General features: G+C 42.0%; 1 protein-coding gene across 4 annotated transcripts in view; it reads right to left on the bottom strand.

The window, feature by feature from the left end:
• GATA6 (GATA binding protein 6) overlaps window positions 1-18,954 on the bottom strand; it is a 34,656-nt gene that overhangs the window by 11,568 nt on the left and 4,134 nt on the right. For 2 of the 4 annotated variants that reach the window (XM_083622427.1, XM_083622428.1), the window contains exons 3-5: window positions 7,505-7,671; window positions 920-1,060; window positions 591-716 (exon numbers count right to left, since the gene is read on the bottom strand). In XM_083622427.1, the coding sequence (XP_083478553.1) occupies window positions 591-716; window positions 920-1,060; window positions 7,505-7,671 (434 nt within the window). The remainder of the gene's footprint in view (window positions 1-590; window positions 717-919; window positions 1,061-7,504; window positions 7,672-18,954) is intronic. The other 2 variants (XM_083622429.1, XM_083622430.1) reach the window with 1 other exon arrangement.

Raw genomic sequence — 18,954 nt, 5'->3', positions numbered from 1 at the left:
TTTTTTTGTTTTGGCAAACCTATCCCAACACATAATTTCATTGGCTATATTTGTTTTAAATGTGTAACTGATGTTAACTTTGTTTTAATGATCGTTTTATGTATATTTGTGTTTTCCAATTGTTCTGTGGTTTTTTGGTTGTGCTTCATCTACGATTATATCTGTACACTACTAAAACCACTCTTCCATTAAGTGGTTCATAAATCTCCCAACTACTAAACCAATAAATAATACCCAAGACCTGTCAGCAGCAGCAATCAGTGACTTCTGTTTTCTGTTTAAATTACTCTTTACTGGAACATTAAATGATGGACTGCGACATGACATGGGGCCGTGGATTTCTCTATTGACATCCCCTATCATTTAGTAGCTAAGTACAATTGCATACATGCAAAATAAAAATAAAAATGGGAGGGATAAGAGATGCTCTCCCCACCCCAATCCCCTTTCACCCTCCTAGCAGAGTTGGACTTGGGTCTCCTGTGAAACTAAATGTGTGTTCCATCTCAGGAATGGTGTGCTGGGTGGCCATTAAGCATGCATCAAGCACGGACTGAAACAGCTCCTGATAATATGAAGTAGCTGCTCACCCCATGAAGTTTCATGTACAGGCCACAGGCATTGCATACGGGCTCTCCTTCTGCATTCCTGCGCCAGAGGGTGGTGGTCGTAGTGTGACAGTTGGCGCAAGACAAACCCATTCTTCTCGAAGAAGGCTAAGAGGCAAGCACAAGGAAATGCCAAATCAATACAAAGACATGTGGGGAGAGCTCTTCTGCACAAAAGCAGTAGCAGGATTGCATATAGACCACAAAACTGGCTTCAAAAGAAATAGAGAGAGAGAGAGAGAGAGAGAGAGAAACAGACAGACAGACAGACAAACAAACCATTAAGCCGCATTAAACAGTTGGTCCCTTACCTTTCCTGCCCCGATCTGGCCATAGTGATCCATTCGGCGGTCACCTCCTGGCTTGATTATTGCACTTGACTCTTGCCCCTGAAACTGCCCCGGACACTCCAATGGGTGCAGAATGCTGCAGCGAGGCTCCTCACAGGGTCCCTGCCATGGGAGCATATTCAGCCAGTGCTTTAACAGTTGTACTGGCTCCCGGTGGAGTATCGGGTCAGGTTTAAGGTGCTGGTTTTGACCTTTAAAGCCCTTTGTGGCTTAGGGCCCTCATATTTACGGGACCGTCTCTCCTGGTATGCCCCACAGAGGACCTTAAGGTCCATGAATAATCGTAGTTTAGAGGTCCCAGGCCCTAAGGAAGTCAGATTATCCTCTACCAAGGCCAGGGCCTTCTCAGTGATGGCTCCATCCTGGTGGAATGTGCTGTCCCATGAGACCAGGGCCCTGCAGGATTTAACTTCCTTCCACAGGGCCTGTAAGACAGAGCTATTCTGCCTGGCTTTCAATCTGAACTTACCCTGATCTTTTATTCCCCTTCCTTCCCTCCCCCCTCCCCTTTTTATGAAGTTTACCCGCTCTGGGATCCCACAGCTAATTCTCCCCTGGTCTCCTCGCTGGCCCAAATAGAACTAATTTAGCCAGCTAGCCCTGGTGATCATCTAATGTTTATTGGATGGATTTCCCCCCTAAATTGATTTTTGAATTCTGAATTTATTGCTATTTACATTTTATACTGTCTTTTATGTTGGTTTTTTGTTGCATCAATTAAGTGTTTTAAATTTAAATTTGTTGTTTCTGAACCGGGAAGGGTGGGGTATAAATAAAACATTATTTATTTATTTATTTATTTATTTAAGTGGTAGAAAAGGAAAGAGTCTCAAAGGTTTAATGGGCCAACACATTTCAAAAATATATTCTCCATGGTCACTCAAATACACAATGCCATGTTTTCTACCATGCTAATTCATTTGGTTACGCAGTACGGTTGAAGAAAAAGTTGTGCCCCCCGAGTAAGATTTTTTTAAAAAACAACATGTTAGGCCAGAGGTTTTCGACCTTTCTAATCCACAGCTCCCTTGACCAACTACATTCTTTCTGTGGCACCCCTGTGGGGATCAGGAGCCCAGTTATGTCACCCCTTGCCTGCAGAGCTGGCAGCCTCTCACCCTTTTTCAAACACCCTCATTTGTGGAATGTTCCCTCAGCCTCCTCTCCCCTCTCCTTGGGAGTCCTCTGGGCAGCGTCCCTGGTCTCTGAGCTGCCCTCTCTGCCCCAAAGAGAGGTGCCTCCTCACACTGTCCCACAGGGGCCTAAGAAGCACCCCCTGGCCAGCCCCAGAGGCACCATTCGCCTGGGGAGCTTGTAGCAAGCACTACTGCAACAAACAGCTGTGCAAGCCACGGGGAGGCAAAGACGCACGAGGGCATCAGAGGAGGGAGTGAGGAAAGAGGGACAAAAGACCAGTGTTGCCCACAGCACCACTGACCATCACTCAAGGCACCCCAAGGTGCTGCAGCACCCTGGTTGAAATGCACTGTGTTAGGCAATTTTTCTGTACGCTTTTCAAACTCCCATCTCTCCCCTCAGCTCTCCAGTAAATTGGCTAGCCACTTACTTTTATGTCTCTGTCCCCACCAAGAAGCAAAACTAAAACATCTTGCTCCCCCCTCCTCCTGAACCATTATAGTTTCAGATTCTGCCACTTCTTCCAGCTCCCCCTCCCCCCACAAAAACAAGTGTTTTGGGAGCATCTGAATATATTAATCATCTTCCAGTAATTCATGCAAAGAGCTATGTGGAAGAATTAACATTCCAAAATACTTTGCAGAAGTGGGCTTTAATTGTTGTTTTTTGGAAGGGGGTGTCAGTAAACTCAAGTATAGCAGAGCAGCCTATATTATAAACAAGTCATTTATGGCACTGTTCAGTGGAGTTTGGAGCCAAGATGAAGCAACTCTACATCAGAAATAATCGTACAACAAAGAGCTTTACAACCACAGACCATAGATCATAAGTAAAGCTGCTCCCATAAACATGTGAAATGAAGGTGAAGGGGTTATAAAATTTCCTGTAACAAGTGATCTCTTTTCCATTAATCATGGGCAAGAATTTCAGCTACATCATAAATCTGCTGTTTTGCACAAGTACTCAAACATTACAAAAACACAGACTCACTGACTATAGATTTACAAACTAACACATTTGCAGGGGGGGGGGAGAGAGTCCATTACAGAAATATGTATTTTTCTCATCCAAGATTGTAAATGATGACACCCTGGGAAAAATGAATTTGTTCAGGTTCCACCCACCTTTCTTTCTGCAAAATTTGCCAGTTTGCTAGGAATTTTTTTAACCATTGGCTCTACTGAGACAACTGACACATAAAAAAACAAATAACCATAGTCAAAATCTGTTTAGAATATTACTGTTTCTTTATCTTTTGTCACTTCTATAACGAAAATGCATTCTTAAGCAACTTTTAACAGATAGAAGAAACAGTGGGGGGCACAGAATTTTATGATTATTACATAAAATGATTTTATTACTAATTGTGTTATTCAAAGGATAATATTAGATTCTCAGCATTCATTCTGGAAAATGCATATTTCTAGTTTTTATGGTTCCAGGATTCTCATTTGTTCCAATGGCTCAGGAGCAAATTGACCAATGTTTCTCAACAATGATCATCATTTAGAGGTGGCAGTTGTAGGGCACATCATTAAAGTTCATATAAATTAGATAATATTGGAAGCTATTAAAAGGAATGTGCAAATTATTTCCATGAAATGAGCTACAGTATAGTCATGTTTTCTTAAAAAATATGTGACCATATATAAAAGATAAGATGTATGAAATAACTCAAGTTTCCTTTTCACTTATTTGGAATAAATAGAGGTGTTTTTTATTCCTGTAATGTGGGCACTGGGGAGGCACAGGAAGACTTTCTTCCTCCTAATTAGATTATGCGCTACTTGATGAAATTAGGTAGATAACCAGTCACAAAACTCCTCCTGTTACTAACTTTGAAAATCCCTTTGTCCATGGGGGCACCATTGAATAGATGGTAATCAGGTGAGGAAAGTGTGACTTTTAAAAGCTCATTGTCTACCTTGGCCGGTTTTGTTTGTTTGCCTTTGAAAAGACTGTGTCATCTTAACACAGCCTAAATAAGATTAGCATTGATTAAATTTATGGTAATCAGGATTACAACATAAACGAAATGCAGTTCAAAAAAATGGGAGGCGAATGAATATATTCTAGTTGCAAGGGAGGAAAATTTGAAAAGTCTTTCTGTTGGTTATTAGTTAGCTATATTTTTTTAAAATCTTGCCTTCCAAATGTATTTTTCTGGGCTATTTACATAACATTCATGTAAAATAACATGAAAATACAAAAACTAGCTGGAAATAATAATAGTGTAGTGTAAAACAGTCATTGGCTAAATGAGGTTTCAAATTATGGGAATTTTTTTTAATGTTTTTTTAATGCCAGGTAAACTTCCATAGGGAAAGCATCTGACAGGTAAGAGAATACCAATACTGTACCCCAAAGATCTCTCTTTTGTTACCTAGTGGTAGGATGAGTTGAGGTGGAGTGGAGTGGAAGTTGGTGAAACAATGGCACCGTCTACAATCCAGGGTAACTGTATAACCCTTAAAAGCCATCTGAGAAAGAGGGCAATCCTCAGAGGCTGGAAATTTTCGCTTTGATAGGGTCCCTAGTTCATCCTAGTGAGTTTACACATGTGCATTTCTATTTAAAAGTCAAAGGCTGCATTTCAACTGTGTGAAGATCTTCTGTTGACGCTTACCGGGTTTTACTTCCAGGTCATTAGGCGTCAGACTAAAGGGTTTGTGTGAACCCAAATCACCTCACTCCCAGCCAAATGCCAACATCCTAACTGCTACAATACCCTCTTATGAGTTCACTGTTCTCAGATTCTAATTAACTGGTTATTGTGCTATGCCCTAATACTCTCTGGGAAGCATGAGTACATTTATATGTTTGTAGTGTAACACAGCCCCCTGAATTTTTGGACTACACCATTGCTAGCCCCCCCCCATCTCATCTTACTCTGTTGGAGGTGTCTAGAGAAAAAGTCTGACCGTGACATGGGATTTTTCACACCCTCTTTAAATATCAGCTTGGCTATAAGCAGAGCCAGGGCATGCATTTTGCTGTTTGAGACAACAAGATGGAGCTCCCTACACAAAGGCCAATGGAACTGACAGGAGAATCTTACTTCAACATGAAGCAAGGATAGTGTACATGAGGGCGGCTGTCTTGCTTGGGGAGGACAGAACAAGCTGTGCTGTGCACACACACTTCCCTCCTCCCTCCCTCACAAAAGTCTGGCTCCAGATGAGCCGTGTCTGGTCCTTAAACACTTTGGAACTCCCTTCCTACGGACATCAGGCAGGGGCCCTCCTTAAACTCTTTACAGTGCCTGCTTAAAACATTTTTGTTTAGGCAAGTCTACCAGGAAATGTAGAAAATGAAATTAAAACATATGTCTTTGGGGCTTATTGTTGATTTTAACTATCTTTTGAATGTGTTTAAATATGTGCCGTGAACAGAATTTTACTGATCACAGCAACATTTTGTTTTGTAACCTACTCGGGTGTTTTATTACAATCAAGCAGTATAAAACTTCTGCTAATTCAATCAATCAATCAATCAATCAATCAATCAATCACTTCAGTCATTTGATTCACTCAGTTTATTGGCTTTTATTAACCAGGGAGAGAGATAGTAAGAGAGAGAGATTGAGGGGTGGTAAGGTGTGTGCATAAATTAGACACTGAGAGCCCCAAAGAGAAAAGACGACAGAGTCAGAACCTTCAGCCTTTCAAGAAAAATTCTGGCAGGGTTTGTGCTTGGAAATGACCCCCCCAGCAGCCTTCAGATTTGGCTCTGACCATAAGTGACACATGCATACTTCCTTCTGACACCAAGAAACACCCCCAAGCAGCAGAAACTAGCCCTGAACTAGGAGAGGTGAGGGTGAAAGGTGGAAAGTGGCCTCTTAGCCCAAAGCCTCCCCCAAAATGGTCACATCAAAGAGGGAGTGAGGCTTTAGTGTACTAGTCCCTCTGCCCAGAGGTCAATTCTGGGCCAAGTCTCACCCTCATGGGTGAGAGAAATTTTGTGGGATGGAGTAGCAGGATGAACTCAGGTAGAAGGCAATTAAAGGAGTTTTTCCATTAATTCCCCCCCCCATACTTCCATGGAGGAAAGTGAAAAATTGATTGATTGATTGATTGATTGAAAGCAACAGAGAATCCTAGACTCCCTTACTTCCCAACACCTCAGCTCATTAACCTTACAGTGATTATTATTTACCAGCCATTCTCATGGAGTGAAAAATCACTTCTGCAGAATATCTTACTCCTGAATTGCTTTTATTGTGCTATAATATCTCAATAAAGAATGGCAGCATTTGGGATATATTTGTTTCCTGGGTCAAACTTAAATGATGACAAAGTAGAAACTTGTCAGGAATGTTTGGGGAACATATTTTATGAATTGCTTAATTCTGGAGAATTAGTGGTTTCTACTCCTAGTGCGCACTGACATACTTTGAATTCCTGAAAATCCAGCCCTAAAAATCTCAAGGCTTATTAGACAGTGGTGAGGATCACAATTTTGTTTCTGAAACACAGGACATGCTCATAGTCCGTATGATCTGGCAAAAAATGCTTAAGGTAACCAGGTCCTTTTGGTCCTTTTACCAGAACCAAACAGATAACAACTGTCTATATGCCAAAACTACAATTAGGCTATTCCCCATCCTCAATTAGGATAATAATTAAATCCTGAGAAATGAAGATTGGATTCAAGCAGCTCCAATAATTTCCTAGCACTGGCAATATTTAATTACATCCCAGCCTTAATCTCACTATATGGTTAGTGAGGATTCCTTCATTTTTTCGCTAAACGACTGGCCTCAGTTGCAGGGTAATGTTGAGAAAAACATGTCTAAAGTCCACATACGCTTTTGGAACTTGCTCCATGCATTTAAGATTTGTAGTACATCTTACTGCATATATCTCCCCCAGAAATAAAACTCACTGAGTTAAAATTTAAAAGAATGTATGTGTGATTGCACCGCCTGTGAGTGCCGTTTTTCAATCATTTCATTTCATTGCTAAATCCAAGTTCAGGTTGGCTACTTCTATAAAACAGCCTAATTTAGGTCGCGTTTCAATGAATGGCAGAACTGGACAAAAATCCAACACCCAAGCCTTTGATTTTTGTAAGACGTTTGTTTGCAGTGCAAAAGTTTAAAGCACAACTTCTTTCAGAACGTTTTTAACTGTGTAACTGCTTTTAGATTTTTCGGATTTTAATTGCCATCTGTTTGTCACTGCGAACCTTCCACATAGCAAGTAGCTCTTAAAATGAAGCAAGAAGTTGTGGTTCTGATACCGTGGGTCTGCACAGGGCTATTGATTTCAAGCAGCTTGTTTTGCAATAGAAAAATATTGGAACACAATGTTTAAGCCGGAGGGGGAGAGGGTAAATGAATTCATGGATCCGGGTGGAGACAGGAAGAAGACCCTTCAGTCTTTCACCCACCTCACTGATACTCACCACTCTCTTATGAGGCTTGATGAGAGGCCTGCTAAGTCCATTCATTTTGGTGTACAGCCCACAAGCATTGCAGAGATAGTTACCAGTTCCATCCCTTCTCCACAGGGGGGTCTGGTAGGAGCCACAGTTGACACATTCCCGGCTCTCAGAGAGATCCTCCAGAAGCTCTGTAGGGAGAGGGGCAAAGAGGCTGGGTTAGCTTGGAAGTCATGCAGAGTCTCAGCTGACTGCTTTGGAGTTATCTTGCCCCTCTCCACCCTCGAAAAAGAAATCAGCTGGATTGCTCTCCCTCCCCAAAGACATAGAGTGGCTAGTCCCATCACATCCAGTGGCCAAGGAGCGCACCCCATGGATTAGCATCACAGTCAAAACAGCAAAGTGAAAAAAGCCACACTAAATTTCCAAGTGGGGCCCTGCAGCCCCCCAATCAATCCATATTTTCACAGAAGGATTCAAAGTGCACATTAGATACATTTAGAAGCTGCAGTCATCCTATTCAAGTTTACCTGGGAGTTAGCACCAATGAACATAGCAGGACTTACTTAAAAGTAAAAACACATATGCTGTCTGGCTGCAAGCTCGCTGAGCTAAGAGAATAAAATCAACTTCTGAGTAAAGTGGTTAGGATCAGATTCTGCTCAGAAGCCTAAAACCAGTAGAGCTTCCCCTCCCCCCCTGAATGAAGTTCAGCAAATTAAATGTCTTTAATAATATTTATAACAGCTTTTCTCCAAGGTGCAACGTGTAGATAGCTATTCCCCCTGCTCATTTTACAATCACAACAACCCTGTGAAGGAGGTTAGTGTAAGAGGTAGTGAATGGTTTGAGATCAACCAAATAAAGCTTCATGGGAGGGGATTTGAACCCAGATCTCTCTCCCCACCCCCCAGTCTAAGTCTGACACTAAAACCCCAAGGCACCACACTTTCCAAAGTAGTTCCCAGAGTCATTTCTGACAGCAAAAACAGAGACTTCTTGCGGCATTTTAAAAACTAGCAATTTTATAGTGGCACAAACTTAAATGGATGTGAATCTTTTTCATATCCATGTACAGTACTACAATTCTCAGTTGCAGGTATATATATATATATATATATATATATATATATATATATATACACACACACACACACACAGAGGTTACACATACACACCCCATTTTTCTTCCATTATAGAACCCAAAGTGGTGTACATATGCAGCCACACAAACCCCCACCCGGACCTTCTTAGCTCGGATGTATGCAGAATAAACTCAGCGACCCTTTAAAAACTTAGCACCAAGCGTTGAAGAAACAATTGGGTTTTTTCTGGTTTTAGCTGTTCTCATTTTTCTATGTAAGCCATCTTGAATCTCCTGTCAGGGAAAAGGGGGTAATAAATAAGAAGCAGAAACAATCAAATGCTGGTGATTTTAAAGGGAGGCTCCAGGTTGAAACTGAATTGCAAGTCCCCAAGGAGTCTAAATGTGATCATTTGGGGCTTGATCAGACCCAAAGGAGCAGAGCTGAACTTAAGGTGTGAATCACGTTTCCCTATGGGGCCTCCCTTTGACATTCCTTTACAGCCACCTTAATATCAGTGACAAGAGAGTCCCGGCAGACCATAATGTTCTCTTCTTGGTTTATATATTGCCATTGCTGGTGTCAACATTTGTATCTCCCTATTCCTTCACACAGAGACTGGCCTGTTTGCCTTAGATGGAAGTGGGGAGGGGAGAGAGATGGTGGTGTATATCGCTTTGCAAGATGAGCAGATCAATGAACTCCTGATGTTGTGTTGCCAGAGTAGGGACGGGGAGAGAGTGGCCCTCTATCTGGCCTTGTTGTTGGGTCTGGTTCCTGCGCCTGGAACTACTGAGAGGCTGTTTTAGGTTGGGGACATAGAGGTCTGTCTGCAAGAGAACAGTCCTGCCAGCCGAGATGTAACCGGCTCCCATTTCTTCCCATTCCCATCAACCATCTACTTGGACACTAAATTTGCAGAGTATTCTCCCATCTTGATCTTGCCTGTCCTCGGTACTGTTCAATAATGAAAGTAGTAAATGGATCCTACCGCCCTACTTCTCCGGCTTGCATTCAGAAACAATAAGCCTGCCTTTACTTCGCAGCAAATTGTAAAAACATGATCCTTTCAATTGGGGCTTAAAAAAAATAAATTCCAATTTAGAGAGGATTGCAGTCATGAGTGTCACCACAGCAGCCGGAGGGAAGGTCAGGTATCTCTTTCGCAATGCTGCAATCCCCTTCCTCCTTCTCTCCCACCCAAGTCAGGCGCTCTGGTCAAGAAATGGGAGGCAAGTTCAGCATTTGCTGAATCTGGGTGTTCCCTGGAAAACTCGAGCCAGCAGCCTTGGAGGCGAGGAGAACCGCAGGCAGGAAGGAGGTCGTGCCCTCCCCCCCCCCCCCAGTCCTTTGCGGTTCTTCCCCAGCTACTATCTCGTCTTCCGACGTGACTGCTTTGAATGGCTCGCATGTCTCCCTCCCCTCTGCGGGGATCGGCTCGCGGCAGCGGGTTCAGGAAAGAGATCACCCAAAATCCAGCAAAATTAGTTTCTGCCTTTGTTTTTTGCGATGCTTTCTGGCTTCAGCAACTTTTTGCGCTGTTCTCACAGCAAACGCTGCGCAAAATGCTAAGTAAGCCTTGGCAATTTCAGATAGGCTTCCTTCCGAGTAAGGATGGAGACCCAAATGGGGAAACCACAGGACTCGCCCAGGAACACGGTGCATTTGCGGTGCAATGCTTCGGAGTGGTGCCTTGACTCAGAAGTCAATCTGCACTTGCTCCAGGGGGCGAAGTCTAGAATAAGTGCGTTTAGGATCGCCGCCTTAAGCACCCTTTTATTTTAATTTGTCCCTGTCCCTTCTCCTCTCTGAAGAGATTTAAATCGGAGTCACTTCGCAATTCGCGCGCGCTCCTTGGTTTTTACCGCTTATCTAGACGGAGGGTCCCTTGCTGGGATCGCGACCTGGAACATTAATAACTCAATTTCTGCGATCGCTCCGGATTTCCTTGAAATCCAAGCCAAAAAATGGCGTGGCTTATAACGGAGGACAACGTGTTCCCGACCCTAAGTCGAGGGCTGGGAATTCCCTGTCGCGATTTTAAAAGCCGCAATTTCCCCAGCGCATTTCTCTGTAGATCTATAGATACAAGGGTTTTTGTTTTTCATTTCCAGGGATCCGCATGCAGCCCGATCTTGGGCAAGCTTACTTGCGCAAAGTCAGTCCCTCCGAGTTCAGCGGTTCTTAATGCCGCGTAAGTGAGCCTCAGAATACACGCACTTAATGGGGAGCCCCTTGAACGCGCTGGAATTTATTGTCAAAATTGGGTACATAGTTGGAGTAATTTGCACGGGAGTGCAGCTTCCCCCTCAAGGAGAGCGTGCCTTTATTGATGGATTAATAGAAACCTTTATAGACCGCCTCGTGAAATATCAAGGCGGTGTCCAACATAAATGTGCAAGTGCAATAAAACATAACATGCATTTTTAATATAAAAATGCGGGTTATTGATTCTAATAAAATGCTACTGAAATCGGTGATTTAATTATGCTTGGGATCAGGCTGCTCCAGGCTCCCTTGAAATCCCTACTATTTGCCTTTGGGGCCAAGTTGCAAGGGGCTTCAGCCCCCCAAGCAGTTTCTTTGGAAAGGGGAAGGAAACTCCATTTAAATCAATAGGCGGGGCGACGATTAAGTCGCTGCGAAAGCCTAAAGTCGTCCCCCCCCCCTCAAAAAAAATATCCATGTACTTCGTTGGAGAACGGGACGGGCCTCGACTTCGAGAGGACCTTGAAGGTTTCTGGCAAATCCCAGGGGACGTTCTCCTCCCCCCCAAAAAACCCCCCTAAAACCTGCGGAACTGAAATAAAAGGGGTCTGTGGAAAAGCGCAGGCAGGCGACATACTGAGAAGCTTCTGAAAAAGATCGGAGGTTTTGCCTCTGTGCAAAGGTCGGCCCGCTTCCGACTATTTTTCTGACCAGAGGACAGAGCTAGGACAGAACTGGACTTAAGCTGCGAGTTGAGAGGTATTGATGGGGTCGAAGTGGATGCGAATTGCGAAGGGAGTTGGAACGATCAACTCCAGAGGGCTAGCCGCGTTTCTTTGTTACCGCAAAAATAAAATAAAATAAAATGCTAAAACCAATCTGCCAGCCGGAGTTCATAATCACAGAAGTCCATGCCATTAAAAAAACCAAAACACCTCTTAGGTTACAATCAAATATCCGTTTTCCTGGGAGTTAGCCCCATTGAATTAAATGGGACTCCCTTGTGAATAGATATGCATAGATATCCCTTTTAAGATGCCACCAGATTTTTTTGGGGGGGAGGGGTAATTTCAAGTAAATTGATGGCACCTTTGGGGGAAAGCCGTCCTCTGAGTGTCCCTAGGCACCCGCCAAGTATGTCTGCTGCTGATCACAGCCTGATTTTATCACAAAAGTTCAGTCACCGCAAGATAAGTCCGTATCTAGAGAATATATGATCCCTCTCCCTCCCGCCCTCAAGAAACAACATCCCAGTTTTTCAGTCTTTCTGGGAATCCATGGTTAATTCTCAAAGGGGTTTCCAGAAAGCAGAACCCGACCCCCACATATAAAATCTCCCTGCTACCAAGAGGAACTAGAGAAATGCTGTTCCTGCTTTTTCCTACTGGGAAATAATTGATTACTGTTGAAAGTCACCGGATCATTGCCTTAGGAGAAGCCGCTGGAAAATGGGCACAACTGCAAGCCTGGAAGTAACTTTCCTCCCATTGAGCTCCCTGCGCAAATAGCTTGAAACAGTTTCAACGGCCTCTCCTGTCCTTTACCTGCTTTGCAGCTCTAGGTTTCTGCTCTTGGGCACGCAAGAAAGTGAAAGGGACCTCGTAAATGTCAAAGGAGTCTTTGCGATTCGTGTTTAACGACAAGAATGGGGGAGTCGAAATCCTGGTGGGGCGAGAGACACCACCCCCCTCCCCCCTTTCCTCAAAGATCTTGTCTTTGGAAAGGAGCAGAAATGCAACAGGCAAAATCGCAGCAGGCCAGGACTCATTCCTGGTGCAACGTCAGCCTGTAGTTTTTGAATAGCTCCTGGAAAAATCTATTCCTCTCTGCACTACAAGACTCACGTGCCACGGCTTCAAGGACACTGGAGTCAAACAGTGAGATCACTCCCCATGCAAAAAACAACACACACACACGCTGTGTCTTATCCTGAAGAAAACGAGTTTACACGAGACAATAAGACGCCCCTCTCCTCCTCTTCTATAATAAAAAAAGGTTTTATAAATAACAAATTATTTTAAAATCATTTAAAAAAATTATAAATGCTGCAGATCTTTATCTGGTTGTCCTCACAACAAATTTGTCAGGTAGACCACTCACTTTACACAGACATGGGAGATTTTAGGACATTTCAGTAGTCTGCTGCAGTTAAGTATGGTTCCAAGTTCCACCCATAATATTCAATGCCGTAGGTTACGTTTATCCATTAAAATTGAGGTTTTAAATAGTGAGAAACTGCTGTCAAAAATAAATGTATACTAAAAAGTTTATTTGGAAACAAGCCTCATGGGTTTTAGTGGAGTCTGCTTCCATGTATCTTGCTTAGCAGCACAAAAATAATTTAGCCATTTATAAAATTTAAATTAATGCACTCTTTACTTTATTCCCATTAAAAAACCAGATTAATGTTGTGCTTATTTGTTTTCTTAAAATGTATGTTAGAATTCTGGATTTCGTAAACTAGCAATGATTTAGCATAATGATTAAAATCCAGATCAAAAATCTACTCTATGGACAGATTTCGGGTAACAATTTATGCATCTCTCATGGTTGCACTTAATTTAATATTAATTATTTCAGCTAATTAGTTGTGAGATCCTCATTCTTTCAACGCCCCCAAGCTGGAATCTATATTAATATGCATTATGTTTGTAGCTGTCATTGCAAGGTGCAGTACTGTTTATTGTGTTCACTTGCTTGATAGATGGCTTAAAAATCAAGGCTGGTATGTCCCATCTAAGCAGGCTAACATGGTGTTTAGCATGCAAGCAGGTATGCTTATGGACATAACCTAGATTCCAAAGAGAGCTGTGCTTATTTAGCACTAACAGTCAATAAACTATATTAAACTATTTCAATCCATTTTTCAGAACAGTGTCTTTGTAGACATAGCTGAAGTTTTAAAAATATTGATCTAAAATTAATTTTCTTGCAAGAACAATTTACAGAATGCCGACTTGCACAAGAAATGTGTGTATACACAAAAGTTTAACACAACAACACAATCCCCCAACACCCACCGACAAAATTCTGGCCCTTGTCCTGCACAATTTAGTAACAGAGGAAACTGCCTGGCACTGAGTTGGCCCATTTAGTCTACCTTAGTCACTCAAGTGTTTGCTACATTGACTAGAAGCTGTTCCAAAACTGGGAGAGGAGGAGACAGGAGCCTTTCAGCTCCTATAGAACTTTCTACCCTATTAAGAACTTTCATGAGAAATTTAGGAAGCAATTTTAAAAAAAATATTACAGGAAATTTACTGTAAAACATATAGGAAATCTACATAAACATATTGATCCAGCAAGGTGTGTGGAAGCAAATTTCTTTGCACAGAGCTTATGCAGGTTAAAAGCACTGACATGTGCATTGCAATATAAATTTGGTCTGCATCAGCTGTATGCCTAGGCTGGATGGCAATACAGTCCCCCAACTCACTCTCCTTGAGAAGTGAGTGGACAAGGTTCAGACGTACGTTCTGTTTTATTCAGTTTTACTTTACACAAAGAATTTCCCAGTGTACTTGTTTATTAGTGACAGTTTCCAAAATAAACTGTGCGCAGGAAAAGCAAAGTACATCTTATTCCCAGACTCTGCAAGGATAGTGACAGTGGTAGAAATTGTTGTGATTTAGTGTCCCTCCAATGGAGCTCTGAGTACTCTATATAGAAGTATTTCAACGAATGAACGGTCCTATACAGCAGTTCTCCTTGAAACCACTTGAAGGTGAGTGTGTGCAGGATTGCAGCCGTGCGCTGCAATCTTATGCATGTTTCTACGTAAGTGAGGTTGCAACCGTATACTCCAGGGGCACCAAATGTGTAGAAAGTAACAAAGGTCACAACTACAGCCATTGCTCTACCTGCTTTTGCCTCTGGCCCCAACCACCAATGGCGTTGGGGCCCCAGAAGCAAATCTGTCCCTTGCATCCCTCCACGTCCCCAATTACTTTATATTGTCCTGCTGAACTCTGTGGGGCTGAACATACAAGTATAGGATTGCATTATAAGTACCATTTAGATTAATGGGCCTTATAGCTTTAGTCAATGTACATTGGATGCATGTATTGGCTGTGATCCAAAGGCTCCCCTCCTACAGTGTTTTACACACAAACAATGAGGACTCCCTCAATCTGTATCAGAGGGTGGCTATCAAATCTCCCCCCTCCCCAATCATAAGCATCAAAATGTAACTTGTCCAACAGAACTTGGGACAATCTTTATTTTTTACCATCAATACTGGCTAAGCAACATTTACACATTTCCCCAAGGACACGAGTTAGGTAGGTTACTACTGTGTCAATATTACTGACCAAGGAGTAGAAGAGGTTAAGTGAGAGACAGTAATTCGTGCAAGACCACCCAGTGACTCCATGGCTCAGTTAAGATTAGATCCAGGGACCCTTACTGATAATATCTTGCCTGCAACTATTGTTCTGCACCAGTTACAAAGGTAGCATATGCAGAGCCCAATACTTGGCCTTGGTATTGGAATCATTGTAGGAAGGATCAGAATGTAACTGCTTGCAGCGAGTTTTCTAAGGCAACAGCCTACTTCCTCAAATGTTCTGAGAACAGTTACACAGTAACTCCGCAGTAAGGTTCCCCCTGTTGAATTCATTTCTAAATACATTAAGTCTATTTAGAACTGGAACAAAGGCTTTTAGGGACTCTAAAGAGAACTCTGATTTTGTGAAAAAGCAACATCTTTCTAGATATCACATCATGGATACAGTAAAGTCCCACACAGTTAAGACTGAGTTGGGTATAGACAGGTGGGAAGCATTTTTACTGTGTGGCAATGAACTAGTTTTAATTTAGAGTAGTAAAAAGCTTTGTGTCACTAAAATAAACTATAAGTATGGTACACTTGGTTTTTTAAAAAATCAACTCTCTTTAAATATTTGTTTCATTCAAAAAAAGGAGTGAAACAAATATTTAAAGTTTTTTATATAAAAAATGAGTATACCCTGCTTTCAATTTAGTGACACAAATTTGGGATGAGTTGTGGGGGTTTCTTCTGAAATGATTCAGCACCAATGGTTAATATATTAATCTTTAAACACTTATTTTTCAACACCAGAGCTTTCCATTCTGATTTTATCATAGTATTGAATTCAGGAATTTAAATAAATTATTTTTCAAAAATGCAATATTTGTTTCTTCTGCATTATTTAGTAAAAAAAAAGATGCTTAATTTCATTCAGAGTTCTCCTAATTGATTTTGGAAAATCATCCTGGATGCCTTTTTTTTTTTTACAACAATGCGGTATTGAGAAACCAATGTTTGTTTTAAAAGGTTACCCAATCAATCAATGGGCTAAAAAGCACTCACTGAACTTTAACCAGCGAGCAGCCTGAGTTTTTGTATTTTGCAGAGACACGTCCCCTAGATGCAGATGAACTAATTTAAGACACACAGTCCTCTCTTCTTCCCCTCCCACTCCCCCCTCCCTTTTTTTTTGCCAAGTCAAATAAAACCGGTTCCTAGTCAAATCGAAGGGATAATAGAGCAACGGGCTTTGGGGCGCCCAACCTTGAAACTGATTCAATCATTCCCAGCCGTTTGAAGGCACAATCTTACAGCCAAGTACGCCCTTGATTAGGTTAACTTGGGTTTTGCAAAGAAATGCCCGGGGAGACGATCCCGGGTTTTTTGTCTGCAGGAGAAAAATCAACGGCAGCAATTGCGCAGCCTATTGTGGTTTAATACAATGAGCACATTTTCTCTCCCTCAAGAGCAAGGGGAGGGTGGAGAAATTGGTGGCGGACAGATATCTCCGTCTCTCCCTTTAAGCTATTTTTTCACACCTCGCCAGGAGAACATCGATGCTAAGCGTTGAGAAAAACTATAATAAAGCCAGTTTTCAAAAGTTTCTATCTTATCAGGGCGCTTTGGGCTTGCTCCATTGTTCTCAACAGGGGGCAGGGGCGGGGGCGGCGTTCTAGGATTGCATGTGAAAAGAACCCGAGCGATTCGGTTTTTGATTTAATTTAATTTTTTTAAAGGTGTCCCGCCCCTTTATTTAAATTCCGGTCGGGGTTATTACGAGATTTTTAAAAAAGCCATTACTTGGCAATCAAGGCAGTACGACTGTAGGTATATTATACCAGCTGTTGGGAATCGCAGCTGTTGCAAGCGAGCTCAGGTCCTTCTACTGGGCTTCCCAGAACCATTGGGTTGGCTTCTGGAAGACCAGGATTGCTGGACCAGATGGGTCTCCGGCCTGATCCAACAGCCAGTACTTTGTAGAAGTTAAAATATTGGACCCTTTAAAGAAAAACCAGTCGCCTAGCCCTGCACATTTATCCTTGCCTTGCTTAATGCCTGGCGCTATGTGACAGCCATCTCTCTCCTCCACCCTCACCCAATAAAGGTCCATTTGACAAAACCCATTTCGAGGAGCCTGGTGTGAGATGGTGGAAGGCAGTCGCCAAGTGTTTGGCAGCTCCGCAAGGGTCCCAGCTGTTTGTGACTTGTCTTTTGGCACGTATGTTAGCATGTATGTGGCATTTGAGATACAGGCAGCCATCTTTTCCCCCCTTTTCTTTTTACAGTAGGTCTTGCTAACTACAGTTTAAAGGTGGTGGAATAAATGCTATCTCTTTAAGAAAGAAAGTAAAATACGTCACTATGAGAAGCAAAAAAAGGGTCCAGCTCCTTAGAGATCTCAACTGTCCAAAATATATTTGCCATTAAATGAAATTACGATTATAGAAATGGCCAGTTAAGGCCCAAAATATCTTCCAACTCATTGCTTAATATTAGTTTAATTAAATTATCAATCATTTCCCACAACACAAGGTCCCCAAGCTATATTAAAATGAAACACCTAACTTCCAACTAAATGGATATATGGGATGACTTTGCGGCTCCTACTTTTTTTAAAAAAAGATGTTATCTGAAAAGGTATAATGAAGTGATACCTTCTCTTTCAACCATCCCATTAAAGTTCTGTTCAACCCAGGGACTTGCTATATTCTTACGCAGTGTCCTCGTTTTTTGTGGCTAAACCCAAAAGGAATTATATTATTAGCCAATATACTAGACACATTTTACCTTCTATTTACCCTGGGCTAACCAAGTCAGGGTGGGAGGCCTTGTGCTAATTCTCTCCCTAGGAAACCCAAACGGTGAGGCTTTCACACAGGTGAAGCAGATAGGTAGGTGGTGGTAAATGTTGTGGACTAAATACTAATGTTTTGTATGAAATTGGAAGACCTTTTTTAAAAGTAGAATACTAGAAAGAAATCCAAAATATCCTGTCCAAAAGTTTGGTTTAAAAATATATCTCACACCCAGACATTTCTCCTCAGGGTCCTTCCCCAACTATTTGATCAAAGGATTAAGGCAAATCACTTTTAAAGGAACCTACGTGGAACGATATTATTGACTGCTTCCAAACGGGAATCTCTATTTGCTGGAATTCTAATTGCTTTATTCTTTTAAAATAAAATAAATATGACAACCAGATATTTATTTATGCCATTATTTTATTTAGGGAGATCAGTAGGAGAGGAGTTAAATTTTGTGAATAAGAACCACCACAGAGTAAAAGAGTGTTTTTCTACTCCTTAGGTGGGTCTGATTTTCACATATAGAAATGAAACCAGGGAAGAGGACCCCTTGCAATTCTCACTAGCCAATTGTGGTCACTACTAGCTGTAATTTAAAAAGCAGCTGAAATTCTACATTTGCCCCACCAATTTGGGATAAACAAAATTTCACTTAAAAGTTATCCAATTGCTATTTATCCTGCATATTCACTGAATTTGTGCTGAACATTCAACCCTGAACAGGCATGTTAGGACTAAGCAAACTTAAATGCCTGATTCTAATAAGTTTTAGCGGATAATTATTTGAACACCCACACATTCACACATTTTAATATGTTTTATGGCCTTTAAAGATCTTCGTCCGAAAGCCAAAGGATTCTAAAGGTAAGTTTAATGAGGCTGCCTGCTTCCCTCCCCGGAAAAGCCCTATAGCATTTTAATGCCACCTCTTCTCGGACCAACTCCCCGGGGCGCCTCTGTTCACAGGTTTCTTTCCAGCTGCGGGCAAGAAAAGGGAGGCCATCTTTCCCAGCGCCACCCTTAGATTTCAGCCCCGAGGAAGGAAATCTCTTTCCCTTCTCAACCCAGCACCCAGCACGACAAAGCGGCGCTCACGAGGTGAGGTGA

Source organism: Podarcis filfolensis (genome assembly GCF_964270895.1).
Source record: "Podarcis filfolensis genome assembly, chromosome: 7".
NCBI classification, from domain to species: domain Eukaryota; kingdom Metazoa; phylum Chordata; class Lepidosauria; order Squamata; family Lacertidae; genus Podarcis; species Podarcis filfolensis.
This window is presented reverse-complemented; position numbering and strand designations above follow the sequence as displayed.